We start from the raw sequence: 18,712 nt of genomic DNA, 5'->3' as shown, positions 1-18,712 counted from the left end.
CAAGGACCTATGGGTGGCCTCTAGGAAGTGAGGGCAATATCTAGAAGTTGAGTGCAACCTGTAGCTGACAACCACCAAGAAGGAAGGTCCTCAGTCCTTCTAATGCAAGGAAATAAAGACTACCAACAATCTAAGAAAGTTTGGAAGTAAATTCTTCCCCAGTGTAGTCTCAAGATGATAACATAACTCAGTCAACTCTTTTTTTTTTTTTTTTGCGGTACGCGGGCCTGTCACTGTTGTGGCCTCTCCCGTCGCAGAGCACAGGCTCTGGACGCTCAGGCTCAGCAGCCATGGCTCACGGGCCTAGCCGCTCCGCGGCATGTGGGATCCTCTCAGACCGGGGCATGAACCCGTGTCCCCTGCATCGGCAGGCAGACTCTCAACCAATGTGCCACCAGGGAAGCCCAACCCAGTCAACTCTTGATTTCAGCCATTGAGACCCTAAGCAGAGCAGCCTGCTAAGCCATGACCGACCTCCTAAATCTTGGAAACTGTGAAATAATGAATCTGAGTTGTTTTAAGCTGCTAAATTTGTAATAATTTTTTAACACAGCAATAGGATACTATTATAGGGGAAGTTGTTTTGATACCCTGAAGTTCCCTAAGGTAAGTCAGTTATTCCTTGCCTAGAAAAGGCAAGGAAAAATTAGTGGGTCTAGTAGAGATATTATAAAGAGAAATAGTGGTGGCATAGAACAAAGGCATAGACATCCTCAGGTTGTTTAGGAGACAAAGTATAGAAATGTCATTTTTATATGGATAGCTGCAAGTAACTTATCATTCCCTTTTAAAATGTATACCTAGAAGCCTTCACACTCATATATAAAGTATGACATTGAAAACAAAATAACAATTGCTTTAGTAATAATTACATTGAACCAGTTAGGTGTATATTGAGAGCTGATATGTTTTTAACTAATATTTCATTATGAGGACCAAAATTTCTTTTTGCAAAGTGACTTAGGTCTCATATAGGATATTGTCTTTAGGAGAACTACCAGGATAGACACTATATCCACTTCTTTGATACCATAGTCAAAATTGATGCCTTTGTGTTATTTTTTAAATTAATTTATTTTTCTGGAGATGGAAGGAATGGAGTAGGACTAAAGCTGCAATTGATTGAAAAAAGCAAGTCACTTATATTAACTTAGAGAAGCAGGTGTTCGTTTGGTATTTTGTGGTTTGGAGAGTCTTTCTATTGTTTTCTGTTCTCAAAATGTTTATGGAGTGGTCTTTTTATTGTCTTGTTCCATTGTGGTTACAGATGAACTTGTCTGATGTAAGTGTTCTGTGAAAAATACTTATTTTCACAGAAAAACACCACAGCATAATCTTTAGGACCAAGCTAACTCTAAACTGACAGCAGTCAATGATTTTTTTTTTTTCTTTTTCATCAGTAAGAAGTGAGTATGCTTGTACATACGTCTTTGTGCACATCTGTGAGAATATCTCAAGGTGGAACCCTGGGTCAAAGGGAAAATACAAACAACTTTACTGAATACGAATGACATTATTGCCCTCCAAAAATGGCGGCACTCATTTATAATCTCATCTGTAATGACTGGATTTCTTCTCAGCACCTGGTTTTTTAATTTATAATTTGCTTGTCAATTCCTCTTAATTGTTATAATATTTCTTGGAAGTAAACTTCATTATTATTACTATTGTCATTATCGTTATTGTTTTTCCTGGTCTTTGTATTCTGAGTTACCATAGCGATATTCTAATTTTATTTATTATTTTTTATCTTTTGACTCTCTTTACCCATTTCTCCCATTCCCCAGCCCTGCTTCTGGCAACTACCAATCTGTTCTCTATATCAATGAGTTTTTTGTTTGCTTGTTTGTTTTTTGTTTGTTTTTGTTTTGGATTCCACATATAAGAGATATCATATGGTATTGTCTTTCTCTTTCTGACTTATTTCCCTTAGCATAATGCTTTCAAAGTCCATCCATGTTGTCAAAAATGGCAACATTTCATTATTTTTTATAGCTGAATAATATCCATTGTATACATGTATCACACCTTCTTTATCCATTCACCCATTGATGAACACTTAGGTTGTTTCCATATCTTGCCTACTGTAAATAGTGCTGCAATAAATATTGGTGACACATATATTTTTCTGAGTTAGTGTTTTCATTTTCTTCAGTCAAATCCCCAGAAATGGAATTGCTGGATCATATGGTAGTTTTATTTTTAATTTTTTGAGGAAACTCAAAACTGTTTTCTATAGTGGTGGCATCAATGTACATTGCCACCAACAGACCTCAAGGGTTCCCTTTTATCCACAACCTCACCAACACTCGTTTCTTGTGTTTTTGATTATAGCCATCATTATCATTTTATTTTTCCCTGGTCCTTGTATTCTGAGTTATGAATTGTTTTAAATATTTCATTATGACAATATTCTAATATTCTAATTAGGAAAGAATTATATCAAGTTACAGATATTAGTTGATTAAGTAAATTCAAAGCAACCTAAGTGTTAAAAAAATATCAACGATTACGATTTTAGGCCATGACTTAGTCCTCCAACCTTGATGAATGAGCTAAGATGATTTATTCAACTAACTAAATAGAATAGATAGTAATATTTTTTTCTCCTATCCATAAAGCAAAGTTAGAAGAAGAAATTTGGACTTTGTTATGGACTGAAGTTTGTGTCCCCCTATCCCAAATTCATATGTTGAATACCTAATTACCAGTGTGATGGTATTTGGAGATGTGCCTTTGGTACATACACAGTCATGCATGTGGAGCCCTCATTAATGGAATTAGTGTCAGAAGAAGTGACATCAGAGAGCTTGCATTCTTTCTCTTTGTTTTGTGCCATGTGAGGACACAAGGAGAATTTGGCTGTCCATAAAGCAGAAAGAGGGACCTCACCAGCCACCAAATCTGCAGGTACCCTGATCTCAAACTTCCCAGGCTCCACAACTGTGAGAAATATATATTTATTGTTTAAGCCATTCATTCTATGGTAAATTGTTATAGCAACCCAAACCAAGACAATTTTCTTTTGGAAAATTTTAAAAACTGTACACTGTATGTACTTATATATATTGTATTTTCTCTTTTCTAATTAAATGTACACACTAAGAAATAATTAAATCTGATGACAATTATTGGTACATAACTCAAATCTACTAAACACTGAAGAAAATATATAAAATTACATAAAATTTTGCTTAATTTAAAAATCACCTATTTTAATTATATCTTAATTACACATACATATATATTTATTAACTAGTATACAGTTTTAGCTGATACTTAGCAAGAGTAACTAGAACAATTAAATTCTTCTAAATAGTTAAAGCATTGAATCAAGGCCACATTAATATTATAAAATCAGTATTAATATTGTACACTGTGCAATAACTTTAGATAGATGTGAAAATCACATTTTACACAATATAAGAAATAAATGAAGAGGGTAAATAATTAGGGTGAATAAGTAAATAAGTATGGTGAAACTTAAATCCATATGTTAATTTCTCTTTGACAGCTGGGACTGATGGTGATCTTCATGACCAGCTGATTTCTATTGGCTCATCTAGAGTAACGTTATTCTGTCTTAGATCAATGCTTAATATCTAAAAAAAAAATAAAATGGTAATTAATTGCTTAACCAGAACTGTTTTTTTAACAAAAACTAATTCCATAAATAAATGCTCTATCAGTAAACAGGTATAGCTTGTTTTTCTTTCTCCATGACTCCTAAATATGCAGTTATTCATAACTGCACTACATAGATCTCTATGCATTCCGCCCTCAAATATTATCCAGTCATCTAGAGACAAAACTTAGATTTTAGAAATATGTTTTCTTTTACATCAATCTTAAAGGGCTTTAACATGCTGAATTTATTGCCAATGATTTCATTGTGCATGTTACTTTCTTCCACTGGAGAGAATCTCTGTCAGACCATATAGGGACTAAGTATGGAGGTGACCAATTAAGCCACTGTACTCAAACAATCATCTGTAATCTTTTTATAATATGTCGATTTCATTAGACTTTTCCATTGCTCTAATAGACTCACATGACTCTCAGTACCTTAGCTCAGAAAGTTGAATTCAGTCATCAAATATGCAAGAGAAGAAGAAAACCAACATTTCTTTACTGCTAAACAAATACCAAACACTCACTGGGGAATTTATAAAATTTATTCTTCACTAAAGCACAGCATCTTAGGATTTATTTCCCATGCTTCATAATAGAAGAGTTTAAAAGGTAAAAGGTAAATAATTTTTTTTAGTATCTATTAGGTTTGAAACTGATCCATCTTACACCAAAACCTAACTTAGCTCCTTTATATCAAAAGTGAAAAACAAGCATTACCTCACATAGATTTTAATACCTGTACAGATGGCAACTAGGCATAATTGCTGCTAGGAAAGTGTTTTAAAAATTGTATTGATAGAGCAATTAAATGTCCTTTGCTTATAATTTCTACACTCATGGAAAGGGCAACCAAAATAGAGAAAGAATTTGACTACTCCCTCCTTTTCCCATATATCTATAAAAACTCAGAAAAGAGTAGATGCTCATAAATATTTGTTTTATTTAAATACATTTAGAAGGGACTACTCCTTTGTTAGTAAAGTTAATATCTTCTTTTGGAATCATTGAGATAATGAACCATGTAAAAATTTATTCTTAATATTTAAAATTCTTTGTGAATGTGTTTGAAAGCAGTGGAATGAACTTTTCTTTATAAGTGGTGTTTTTTATGCCAAGTATTTGGTCGAAATTATCTTGAAATAATACTTGATATGTTAAAATATCTTATTTGACCTTGTTCAGCTGACTGTATTTAGTTTACTTTTATAGTAAAAATTGTGAGCTTTATTTTTCACCATTGTTGTAGTAAATAAGAACAAGAAAAAATGTAAGGAAAACCAGTGTTATTTAATCTCATTGAACATTGGGCTGTTCAGAAAAACTGACTTCTAATTATGATTGATAATCATTGACTATTTATTCCTGAGGAATTAATTTTCCTTTTTAAAGATTCCGTTTCTTAGTTTGCCATATAAGACCACTGGACTAAATCATTGATTCCCTTACTTTGGAATTTTATAAACAGGTGAAATTTTAAAAGAAGAAAAATGGGGGTGAGGTGGTGGGTTATCAACTTTTATTTTACCATGGAAGGTCATTAAATACATAAAACTCAAATTTTCCAACCTTGATAGAATTTAAAGAAATAGAAGTATTTTAATGCCAAAGTAGTAATAAAGAAATAGTTGCATATTAAAGGTGAAATTCTGATTGCCTACAGAACAGCAATAACAATAGGATAGATGCTAAATTTCAACTGGAAGAAATGGCTTCTCAGGTGCTGTTCAACTCTTACATCTTGTACAATTTATGAAAACCTAAAATTATGCCCAAGATACAGTTACTATTTTTTTAAGTTGTAGTCAGACAAACAACTAGCTATTTTGTAAGTTAAATTCATCCAAAGTGTTTAGTTGATAAAAAGCTAGTTGTTTTTATTCAACTTTAAACACAAACAGGTATGTGTACACACACTCAAAGTTTTAGCAGTGCAGATGTAGCCTTAAACTTGGATCAAAGACTTTAAACAGTTAGCTGGCTTCTAGAATATATGTTCTTTGAAATCTACTTTCACAGAATTTAAGACTGGAAGGAGTTTAAGAGGTTGTTTACTTGCATATTCTTACTTAACTGTAAGGAAAAAGAAGTCCTGAAATTATTTATTCAACATAAAAAGCTCGTTACTAGCAGCAAAGGGATTTTAACATAAGAATCCTGACTCCTTTGTGTAAATCATATCCTCACACAGCTCTATGTCAAATTATTCATAGATGCTAATAGACAGTTCTATTAATTTTGCAAGGATTTTCAAGTATATTTTATCTAAGACATATTAAATGTTCAAATGTGAACATTTTGGTTTTGAAACGTATTAGCTTTTTTTTTTTTTTTTTTGCAGTACGCGGGCCTCTCACTGTTGTGGCCTCTCCCGTTGTGGAGCACAGGCTCCGGACGCGCAGGCTCAGCGGCCATGGCTCACGGGCCCAGCCGCCCCGCGGCATGTGGGATCCTCCAGGACCGGGCACGAACCCGTGTCCCCTGAATCGGCAGGCGGACTCTCAACCACTGTGCCACCAGGGAAGCCCCAAGTATTAGGTTTTGAGGGATGAAAATGCTTTAAAGATTTAATGTAAATTTAACTTTGCTTTGATTATATCAGAACAATTATAAAATAGATGCCGTTAGGTTGATTTATATGTTACCAAGGATGATAATATGGAAATAGATATGGATGTTTAATGAAAATAAACAAGGAAGCAATAGTTGACCCATAATTATGTTTCTTTAGGGCTAAGAAATGCAAGACATTCATGTAGACGTTTTGAATAGCTCCATTTAAAAAAGAAACGTCTTTTTACATCACTTACCTCCAGGTCTGGGTTTTCAAAGTTAACAGACTCTTTATTTCCATTATATATGAGATTAACCTCACTAACAGGAGTCTTTTCTTTCCCCCATATATGGATGTATCCAAGTCGCATTTCATTTTTGTTTATGTAACTATTTTTCAGTATAGTGCTTGTTATGATGGTCTATAAAGACAAAGAAAAAGAAATTAAACCCTTCATCTAGCAAAAGCAATTAAATCTTTAAAAAGCATATATCTGTTAACCAAAATGTATTTCATAGTATAGCAAATTGTTTATTCATATATTTGAAAAGAGGTATGTTATATAATATATATAAAATATGTAAATATAAAATACAGCCTAAAACTTCAAATATTATTTAACACAATTGCAAATAAATGATCTGTAGTGACTACATACCTTGTTTAAATTAAATTGTACAAAGAAATATAGGTCTCTTTCATAGGTGTCTATAGAGAAAAAAAAAAGAGTGATGTATTTATATTTCCAAAGAAGAGCAATAGTAAATACTAGTACTGTATATTTTGCTTTTCTTTCACAGTAAAAGGGTACCAAATACCATCAATGTATACTTAATCTTCTCTAAGTTTATATATCTTATTTGAACACAGTCCAAGGAGCACTGAAATATGAAGGATGAGTCACCAGAGAGGGTACTAGATGGATGGGTAAGTTGGTGTGTGCCTGTTTGTATGTAGGAGAGTAACACTAAAGCAGTGGCACATGTAAAATCACCTTCACACAGCTCTGGGAGGGTGGAAGAAGTGTAAGAATAAAGAGAATTGGGTGTGATAGTCGTGGACACTTACTGGCCACCTCAGTGACTGACAATAAAATAATATTATAAAGAAAAGAGAACATGATGGTAACTTATCCTAGTGTCATTTGAGAAAAATATTCAATTGTGAGAGATTATTTCAGGTCAACTGAAATCAAACTGATAAAACATAGGCGTTATACCCAGCTCTTTAAATAAGATGTAATCTTGCCAAATTTAAAATCAGTTTAAAAAATAATCTTAGAACTAAAATTTATTATTTAGTATTTGTTATTCTAAGTACTTTATCACAATGCTGTAAGAGATATGTATTATTATTACTCTCACTGTATAAAAGAGGAAAAGAAAAGTTAAATAAATGGCCAAAAGTGAAACAACTAATTATTATCAAGTCTAGACTTATGTCCAGTTTTCTCTGACTTATATGATTGTGTCATATGTAAAACCAAACAAACGTGTAAGACAAAAAGGCAAAAGTAGAGTCAAATGCATGACTAACACAAGTATTAGGATAACACTGAAAAAGCAACAAATTTTAATTCTCTTTTCCACTTATGCATGCCAGCATTATATTCATTAATTCTCGGAAAAAAATTGCTTAATTTGAGACTAATTGTGCCTATATTAAAATTAAATGATATTCTGCCCCGAACTTTCTCTGTATATATTAATGTATACATCGCTTACTTAATATGCATTTTGAGGCAAAATTTTTAGTCTTAATTTTAAATATATAATTATAGCTTAAGTTTTTAAGAGTAATTTTTAAAGTACAAATCAATGAGATAAAAGAAAACAAAAGTGAAGCTATTAAGAGGATATGAACGGTTTTGCTGTTTTGCTGTTTTCAATGAATAAGAGAAAGATACCACATATGAACTTAGTCCAGAGTAGACATATGTCTATTTCACTAAGATGAGTAGGACAAATTAATATTTTACTAAGCTACAATTTCATTAGCTAGAAGAGTCAAAATTTACTTAATGTATACACATTTCAAAATAAGTTTATTTTGCTTTATTTTTGATTTTTTTTTGAGAGAAAAAAATATGTCTACAAATAATAGTGATTGGGACAGAGTAAAGGGAGCAAGTAGGTGATTAAATAGTTAATTCCAGTAGGTGACTGTAAGTAAAAGAAAAAAACCTGTAAGTTAGTGATCACTCAAGGGAGTAGGCTTGCTTAACCACAAAATCAAGCAGGCTTGCTTAGCAACAAAACCATACAGCATAAGCATGAGACATGCCCCCAAACAATAAAACAATGGTGGAATGAGACCCACATCCTGCCCAGTGAGGTCAGTAAGTTAATGATTCCTAGGACATGCTTTTCTGACCACACTAAAGCAAAAATATAAGGAAAAGGTGACATACTGAAACCTGAGATGATTTACCATATTTTAGTATATGTTACCGCCTTTTTGCTCATTTCCATTGTGCCATGACAGTCCCGGTTTGACCATGTAGGGAAAAGAAAACTTTCCAGCCCCATGAAGGAAGCTTGACATCTATTCAAGAATGAGGAAGAAGGTGGTCTTCTCCCCCTCCCCATTTTTCCTTTGATTATAAAACTGTAGCCCACTAAGTTCTCTGCGTGGCACCCTCTTGCCTGCCTGCTTTTAAACCTCAGAAGCATCCTATTCTAATGAATCATTTATCTATCACTTTGCCTCTCGTTTAATACTTTCTGTGCTGAGACATAAAGAACTGGAGCTCCTTGGAGCACACCAAGACATATTTCTAAGATTTCAATAGTATTCTGTAAATTTTAAATGTACTTAAAGGAGGAAATCATTTAGATATCATCTAGTTTATCGAGTAGATTGGCAAGCTTGCTGTGAGAGAAGACTTCTTTGGAGATTCTGATCTAATAAATCCAGAGACTCCAAGCATTTGTTATGTATTGTTTTTGCTGTTCATTCAAGAAATTTCAGGGGATTAGTTGAGATCTTTATACTTAATTATAACAAATATACTGAGATTGTGAAATAGAACCAAAAAAGTAGGTATAATGGGCCAGAACAATTTTGTATGCTTTCATGAAGAGAACAGAGAGAAATATATGAATTATGTTCAGTTACTTTCCAGTGATAAAACAAAAAATCTGCCATGAAACTTTCATAGGCTAAAGGTTATACCAAGTTCTTTCATCTGCTATCTTAGTTTGATAGAAAGAGCTGGAAAAAAAAAATTCTAAGAGAAGCTTTGTCCCCATTACTGTTAAAATGAATTAACTTAATTTGTTAGAGAGTAAGATTCAAATATCCCAAGACAAGCATGCAAATTATGTATAACTCAACTTTGCAACCCTGGGAAATTGTAGGTAAATTCAAAGTGCCTCTTGCTGGGCCCAGTGAGGCAGAAAGCTTGCAAACTTTTTAGAACCTCCCTTAATGTATTAATGAAGTTCAGGGCTCTGAAAACATATGATTTTAACTAATAGCAGTTGAGTTCTTCACCTTCTAAATCACAAAATACTAGGAAGAGGTAATTTTATTTTTGAGTCTTGCTTATTATCATATGATTCTTATATCACTTTCTGATATGCTTTACTCACTAATAAATTCCTATTTATTATGTTTGCAGAATATTAACTATGATTTACCTGAAAAGATGAAAGATGTCTTTGCTATTAATGAAAAATCTCTCATCTATGGATAATTTATTTAAATTGCAGTGAACTGCCCTATAGCTCCACACAGATGTTAGTTTTTAAGACAAAGATTTGTGTCAAGAGAATGCTCAGAAGTCCCATCTAGCAGAGCTGGCACTATTAATGGCAGTCAGTAAACCTAATCCTCTAACAGTGTTTATTTAACAGCATAATAATGACCTGGGGGCATTTTACTCAAAGGCAGATTCCTGGGCCTCTCCCCAGATTAATGGAATTTAGATGGGTCCCAGAATATGCATTCTTTACAAACTATCCCAGGTAGCAGAGCAAGCACTGCTAAAAGTTTAGTAGTTCAGTCTGATTTTGAGGAGTAGCCATGGAGTAAACAAAGATTTAAGTTTAAATCTTTAAGCTTTTCATGTAAAAAACTGCTGAATATTAAAACAAAAGTAAAAACAAAACAAGAGCTATAGCCATAAAGCACAGAGGACAAGTTTGAGTTTTGTTCCTGAACTCTCTCATGTTTTAGAAGCATCCTTTGTGCATCAATATGTGTGCATGGGAACATGGATTTTCAGCTCAGTTGACCTCACACATACTGAGTGCCTATTATGTGAACAGCACTGGGCTAACTTCTGGGACTACAAAGATGATCAATATATCAGCCCTGCCCACACAAAACTCTTAGTCATCTAGACACTGATCACAGGGATTAAATATATTTAGGATAAGAAGAAAGTCTTTAAATATGTAGAAGTCTATTTTTTAAGTTGATTCAACTATTTATTAAACTATTTTAGCTTTGAATAATATTATTGGCTTTTTATTCAGCTTTCAAAGTACAATAATAGGTAACAAAAAAGTAATGTGAGATAATATGTATGTTACCAGTTATATTTATCTCCTAAATGGAACACTTACCTATAGTCTCTCCATCATCCCAAAAGAGAGATCCTTGTGCCATCTGATTATCATCTGCAGCAACAATGAGCTTCATGTAATTTTTTCGACTATAAGAAAGAAATACAATTTTTCCAAGGTTTATAGAGTAACACATTTCTTGTTATGATATGACATCCATGTAAGTGTCCAAAGGAACACAGACTGTTTTAGGCAAAGAAAATAAAAGGATTTTCCTTTTTTAATGAGTTAATGGAAATTATATAAACCATAAAATCCTTCATATTTAATAGAAAATATCATGCATTTCTTTTTTTTTTTTTGCGGTACGTGGGCCTCCCACTGCTGCGGCCTCTCCTGTCGCAGAGCACAGGCTCCGGACGTGCAGGCCCAGCAGCCATGGCTCACGGGCCCAGCCGCTCCGCGGCATGTGGGATCTTCCCAGACCGGGGCACGAACCCACGTCCCCTGCATCAGCAGGCGGACCCTCAACCACTGTGCCACCAGGGAAGCCCGCATCATGCCTTTCTTTGACATCAAGGATTCACCTACTGTAACAAATCAGAAGTGGCCTCATTTATAATTAAAACCATATTAAGTTTATTGATATATTTATTTATTCTTCTCTCTGATAATACTGTCATCGACCATTAAACATAAAGCTGTTTCAATAGCATGTTTTAATCTCATATGACTTAAGCTTTCCTCACATTTACCTATATAAATCACTTATCATTGGCAATTGTTAATAAGAATGTGAAGAGTAGCCAGAATTGCAAGTCTTTTCCTTGGATTGGACAGTACTTCCGAAGCTTGTGCCTACAATAGGCCTATCTATGAACTAAATATCTGCTTCCATGCTCAGTCTGCAAACTTGGCTTGACAGCCTCATATTGCTATGGAAGGATTTCTCAGACAAATTATGCTTAGCTCTCTGCCTTTTCCAATCACAAGTGTTGAAGGTTACACTGCTATGGAAGTCTTCTAAAATATCCAGAATATCTAGAGTTCAAATCTCCACAGCAACTTTATATTTTCCATGTACAGATATTGGCATGTCTTAACATGCATGTATATATGCATTTCAATTCATAGTCACTGAGGTAAAAGATAAGTAGATCTTATTAGAAATATTAAAATCTGGTTTAACACACAATTTCCTAACATACTTAAAATAAGATTGAAAGAGTTTCACAAATTTCATTCTACCTTGTACATACAGTTGACCAATGAACAATGTGTATCCAAGTATCCACAGTTCATCTGCATCCACAGATTCAACCGCCCATGGACTGAGTAGTACTGTACTATTTACTATTGAAAAATATCCATGTAAAAGTGGACCCATGTGATTTAAACTCATGCTGTACAAAGGTCCACGGTATACCTAAACCCAATATCTTATTTACTTTACCCACCTACACACACACACACACAGAATGGCCTCTCTACTTGTCTCTCATAACATAAGGAGTCCTCAAGGCACAACTTATGAATGGTCTCCTCTATGAAACTGTCATTTCTCAGGTATAATCATTTTTCTCCTCTTCAACTGACATCAGGGTAAAATATTGATAGAAATGGATCTGGGTAGCTCCAGAAGCTAGAAAGAGTCTACTCATGCCAACTGGGGCTGTCAGCATGTAGATCACCACAAGAGTGGGCACAGCCTGAGATGAGAAGAGGAACAGAACAGAGTCCTCTAGAATCTGAATGTTTAAGCCAGGAATTTAGTCAGGGGAAATAGACTCTATGACTGGTCTCAGAAATTTGCTCTTACATCAGTCACAGGAGACAGAATGGACCCATGATCCGTGGAAATAGGACATGTTGTTGACTGTGAAGGAGAGAATATCACATAAGGGGTCTTAGCAGATGATCAGTAATAAATGGTAATGAAAATCTGAGTTACCTTTCATTGTTAAATGGGACAAGGTTGCTACAAATAGGTCTGGTTCTTCTGCACACAGCAGAGGACTTAAATAGCGTGAAGGAGTAGTGATCTTGTCAATGGATATCTACATTTCATAGACTAAAGTGGGTCTGGGTATGTGTCACAGGACTGATGGAGGTAGAAAAGGGGGAGCGGAAAAGATAGAAGGAAAGAGAAGCCCTCTGAGCCATGTTTGCTTAAAGCTCACAGAAAAGTTCACTTAAAAAACATATTTTCATAAAGTAAATAATATTTCTTTCCAAATAGACTCAGAAAAAATGATGAGGTCTCACGTGAGACTGGCATTTAAAATACAAGATATCCGTTTATCAATACCTTTGCATGTTTACACAGAGGACATTAAGTTTCCACTGGTATTTTGGTTGGGGAAACATTCTATCATGTTGGAGGACAATTTTCCATGAGTTTCTCAAGTTTCTACATATTTTGCATACAGAAGCAATGACAGTTTTTCTGCCTTCAAAGCAAAGAATGGATGCTTTTGCTTACAGCCTATTATAAAAGATTGAGTTTCCAAAGTGTTGCCTTCCTTAGCTGTGACATAAGCCTCCTGGGTGGGCAGTATCCACCTGGGCCACTTGATGTCACCCATATGAGACTTGGGGGACAGGGGCAACTGGAGCAAACATGAAGCTCATATTTCTTGCTATGCCAAGAGTAAGAAAGACCTTTGTCTCAGACTCAGAATCCATGAAACTGTGGCAGGCTAATCTGTAAGCTTGGAAGTAGGATAAAATCTCAGACCTTTCCCGGTTCTTGACAATTCTAGCATGCTCTCTGTCAAAATCTAATCTGAGTTCTGTGAACACTTCACTTACCTGTAAAATGTGTTTTGAGCAGCCTCTTGACAAGGTAGAATATAACCACCACGGACATGTAGATTTATTTCATACAAAGGAGCTGCAAATGTATGAAATTTTTCCCTTACACCAACATCTTTGCCCTGGAAATGACAGCGTTGGACGAAAGAACAAAACAATAAGAAGCAGAATCACCAGCAATATTGGTACTTGAGGGGGCACATTTATAGAATCAAATAATATACTTTTTAATTAAAAAAATAATAAAACCACAAACATTTATTCAGTAATTCATGTTGTTAAAGCATGTACTTATTCCTTAGTTGATTGATAGCTTTGAAAGTAATTTACCACCGCTTGTTTTTGTGGTGCTCACATGAAGAAAATATATGGGTTTTTGATGGGTCACAAAAGTTATTCCTGATTTGTCATATACATTATTCTTTAAAGGACTGTATTACTTTTAATGATCTTTCTGCATACCTAATAAAGGGCAATGACCTTTTTGTGTATACTGTATAATTTCCACGTATTTGGTAAAATAAATCAATGACTACATAAGAAACTATGGCAGAAAAAATTAACTCTTTCACTGTTTGTTAATTTGATTCTGATATAATTAGCAAGAAATATCTTGCTCTCTTTAAGTGGAAAGGAAAACAAGTACGTTGTTAATAAAAAGGCTATAACTAAGTTGTTACCCATTTCTGTTTAGTCAATCCCCCAGAATTCCTTAACTACTTACTGTATGGTAATCAAACCACCGAGCATTAGGGACATAACCTTCTACAGTGTCAGCGTACTGGAATTTAAAGATATAGTCATTAAAAACATATAAACCATGGAAAAATTATTTTGTGAACAAAAATATGTGGTAGGACTTACAGCTTCCAATACAGGGGTAACCATAAATGCTGGACCCCACAGGAACTGTTTGAATATATCCCAGGTTGGCTTTTCATTAAAGAACCTGGACAAAATATTTACAAAATTAAATCAAAGAAATTTATCTCTTCTGAATACCATAAAATAATTATTAAAATCACATTTTGCAGTATGGACTTTTGTGGATTGAAATGAAAATCAAAACATAAAAAATCAAAAATGATTTTATCACATGGAATTCAGTGTGCAGTAGTACAATACTTTGTAAGTAAATCTAGACCATGACTAAACCTTCCAACAAAGCACAGAGTTGCCATGGATGTGTAAGACCAAGTGAGAAATCTCCTTTGAAGAGAACTCACATAAATTCAAATATTAACTTTGTTTAGTAGAAGATCAACAAACCAGGAAGCAAGAATTATAAACACTCTGGAAGAAAAGTGTGAGACAAGTGTGTTATAAGAATCTTAATTTGGTAACCTTAAAGAGAGTTTGCACATCCTATGTAAATTAAGCTCACTGAATAGTGAATATATAAATCCTTAAAGGTTCTTCCATTTGTTAATATGTTTCTGAGTTTGAAATATAAATGGCTGAAAAACAAAATCTGCTTTTTATAGTTTGAGAATTGCCACTATTAAATGTCCACATTTTTTCTTTAATTGAAATGGAAGTATACATTTTTTATTTTTGTTCTTTTGTTTGTGTTTTGTTTTACTCTAAACTGAGACTAATGCTAAATTGGACTGCTGGGTTTTTCCTCTATGTATTTCCCATGGGAACAAAAACCCAGAAGTTCTCAGCAGGACAAGAGTCTGCATAGTTAATAATAATGTTTCTGGCTGGGGACTCAGACCAGTGCTGATACTCCAGCTCTTCTGGAAAGTTAATAGGGAGAAGACAAAGAGGAAAATTCTAGAAATAAAAGAGGAAAGAGTTTAATAAAAAGTTACCAGAAATAAAGAAGGGATTACAGTAATAAATTACTAGAGGATAATTTGAATCTAGGAAGTATTTTTTTTCCTTTTTTTTGGAAAGTTGGATATTTTATTATTAGAACAGAAGGCATATTGATCTACTTATTATTTTGGTAATTTTATCTTGGCTACTACTGTTTAATTTGAGTAAATATTCGCTGTTTATTTTTTACTGATTTATCAATAGTGAAATCTAACAAATCACCCCAATCAATTACTCTGGTAATATAGGGCACACAAGAAGCTAAGTATATCATGATTATTTCAAGGGTTTTTTTGTATTTATGGTTGAATGTGTGTGGGTTTTTTTTTGTAACATCCACAAGAAATTGCTTGTATTTGCCTTAAAAATAGAACAGGCTAAAATTTTTGCAACTATACTCCATAGAATAGAATTTCAATATTTGGTCATATATCAGTTTGAGCTTCAAGGAGTAAATCCAAAACAATTGTCACAGAGAATGGTAGAACTGTTCTAGGGTACCCAATTAGAACACCTCTAGGAGGAGATGGATGGTCTTCTTAGTCAGGCATTTGTATATGGCGGATTTACTTAACTGCTGTAAACTTCAATTAAGTCAACCATAATTTAGAGATAATATTACTTATTTCCAAGACCTTTTGAAAACCCTCAATGTAATAAGGTATGTAAATTTTCTCAAACAATACCTGGTATACAATAGTTATTCCTAAGAATTATTACTTTTTAAAAACTGATTGTGTTTCATTTTTAATGGCATATATTAGTCTGTTTATTAGTAGATTTATTTATGTAAATGCTTATTAACCCAAAAGGTACACTTAAATAACAATGAAGAAGCTTTCAATTTAAAATGTTTTATATGGCAGTATAACTGATTACTGAGTAAATTAAATGAAAGCTCGCTCTCTCTGTGATAGGAAAAAAAAATTGTGCTTACTCATGCAAAAGGGGTCTGATAACAGTGCCACCATGAGCATGAATTTCATGCATCTGTGTATAGAAATAGGGCAATAAAGTGTATCTAATATTTAGAATATTCCTTGACATTTCAGAAAAAGTTGCATTCCAGGAAGCAGGATCTTGTCTCTGAAACAAAGCAAAATGAAAGTGTCATAAGCTGTTGTCCTTGTTTAAATAATAATTTTCAAATACATATTTGAAGAATAAAAAATAAGGCATAATTTAATTCACTGTCATGTGCTACATCACAAAAACCTTATGGAGTAGTTATTTCTATCTCATACAGTGGAAAGAGAAAGCATAACTAATATTTTAATAAGAAAATGCAAATTAAGTCCATGGCTTGATTTCATTTAGGTGAACATATGTAAAGAGCAGTTCACATTTGAATAAGTGACAAACACATTGTCAACTGTGGTGATGCTCAGTGTAGGGTGAAAAGTCTAGGAGAGAAACAGAATGCTATATATAAGTGCATTGAAATAAACAGACATGCAGAGCCCATCATGGTGACCCTGCACATTGTGTGTTCTCATGAGAAATGAATAAGTTATGGTACTAAAGAATTAATAGTATAGGAGGAAGAGGGGATCTAATTAATGTTGGATAAGAAAAAAGAACATGCCCATGTCTGCTCTGGAATATACTCTCCAGGTAAAAAGACTAAAATTGACACTGGAAAGATAAAAGCTTCTAAAAAATGTTATTGCACTTACTGGCTAAAAAAAATAATGAGAGTGATTAGTATTTTACATTCTAGTTTATACCAAGGGAAAAAACAAGGCTGCTACATAACTCCAGGGGGCAACACTTGCAATGTTTTCTTGTTGTTATCAATAGGAGCAGAGCCCTTAAGAGTTGTATCATATCTATGACGATTCCAACTTTTCTAGATTTAAGTAGTAAGAACGTTTGAATGATGACCCATTGCTCTCACTGGTACATGTAGTGTTAGAATAGGCAAAACCTTGAAAGTGCAATGGTCCAAGAAATATTAAGCTATATATCAATATGATCCTACTGTTACTAGATTCAAAGTCAAGTTAGAAAAGGCAAAGATCATATCTGTTGCATACTGACTTTGTTGATGTTATTTCAGTTTTAACATGATAAAACACAAGCATTTAATTCTAAACCATACATTCCTAAATTCAATTATATTACCTCATAATTAAACTTAAGTTGAGTTCTGTAGATTTTTATTCAGAAGTACTTCATCAGTCTTTCCCTCTCCCATTTCATCTTCTCAAAAGCTCCAGCCACACTCACATCTTGGAGTCTTTCACTTGTTCCCCAGAACTGGAATTCTCCCCCATATATGTAAATTTGTTGCTTTCCTCAACTCAAGTCTCTGCTCTAATGCTAATGTCACTTCATCCAAGAGGACCACCTTGAGCATCCCTTCTAAACCAGAACACCCACAAATCTCTATCATTTTAGCTTACTCTAGTTTTTCCTCATATGATTTATTTGTACCTGCTGTTTTATATATATATATATATATATATATATATATATATATATATATATATAAAATTGTCTATTATCTGTTATCTCTATCATTCCTGCATTATATTAAAGTATTAGGGCAGGGATTTTGTAAATATTAAATAATAGATTTTCAATGAATTCTTGTTCAATGAATCCCTGTTCAGGATTTTATTGATTCATGCCTCACTCTCCCAACAATACAGCTTTCTGAATTTCATTACTGACATAAAGTTTTCCTGCTAAAATATTCCTATCCCATCAAGTTGTCTCTATTGCCCAACTTTCAAATTTTTCCAAAATGTGGTCCCATACTGCCTTCTAACTTTGTATAGATTTTCATTTTTATTTTTCATTTTCTAATATAAATTCTCCCTTCTATTCTGACAAAAAATTTCCCAGGGTGACATGAAGAATTCAAAACTCATGTTGAGCTCTACCATTCGGTTACTATGGCTGGAACCCATCCTTAAAAGACCAGCTCTGTCTACAGTTCTTCCATGAGGTGCATTTTGGTAATTTATCTTTCTTCTATATGTCTTCACTGAAAGTATAACAAAATTTAGCACTTACTTATATATTGCTTGCAATTGTTTATACTTTTTCATAATTTTTATTATTGTCTCCAAAAGTTCTTCCAGTTTAGTAAAGTATATAGTAAATAGTGTCACCACTCAGAAATTAGTTTTCATGATTCCCTTTTCCTTTTATTTTTTTCTGTTTCTCAACTCATTTTTAAAACATTTGCTTTTTAAATCTGCCCATTTCGTGCATTGATTTTAAATGATTTTTCTAATTATTTAGTTTGAAACTGATTTTTTTTTTATCGTTCTGTCCAGGTTTGGAATAATTTCCAGAAGGAATTTTTTTTTCTGGCTAATTCAAAATTATATAGAACAGCAGTAATTATGTCAGCTAACCAAGTCTTGAA

General features: G+C 33.5%; 1 protein-coding gene across 1 annotated transcript in view; it reads right to left on the bottom strand.

Annotated features, from left to right (window-relative positions):
• Positions 1 to 3,337: 3,337 nt before the first annotated feature.
• Positions 3,338 to 18,712, bottom strand: part of SI (sucrase-isomaltase) — a 98,719-nt gene continuing 83,344 nt past the window's right edge. Inside the window, exons 40-47 of the mRNA XM_029215489.1 lie at positions 16,271 to 16,419; positions 14,374 to 14,458; positions 14,234 to 14,290; positions 13,507 to 13,631; positions 10,756 to 10,844; positions 6,843 to 6,892; positions 6,441 to 6,605; positions 3,338 to 3,602 (exon numbers count right to left, since the gene is read on the bottom strand). Of these exons, the coding sequence (XP_029071322.1) occupies positions 3,534 to 3,602; positions 6,441 to 6,605; positions 6,843 to 6,892; positions 10,756 to 10,844; positions 13,507 to 13,631; positions 14,234 to 14,290; positions 14,374 to 14,458; positions 16,271 to 16,419 (789 nt within the window). The 3' untranslated portion in view covers positions 3,338 to 3,533. The remainder of the gene's footprint in view (positions 3,603 to 6,440; positions 6,606 to 6,842; positions 6,893 to 10,755; positions 10,845 to 13,506; positions 13,632 to 14,233; positions 14,291 to 14,373; positions 14,459 to 16,270; positions 16,420 to 18,712) is intronic.

This window comes from Monodon monoceros, unplaced genomic scaffold (assembly GCF_005190385.1).
Source record: "Monodon monoceros isolate NGI ecotype Baffin Bay Population unplaced genomic scaffold, NGI_Narwhal_1 Super_Scaffold_11, whole genome shotgun sequence".
Taxonomy (NCBI): domain Eukaryota; kingdom Metazoa; phylum Chordata; class Mammalia; order Artiodactyla; family Monodontidae; genus Monodon; species Monodon monoceros.
Note: the sequence above shows the minus strand (reverse complement) of the source record. Positions and strands in the feature narration are given on the sequence as shown.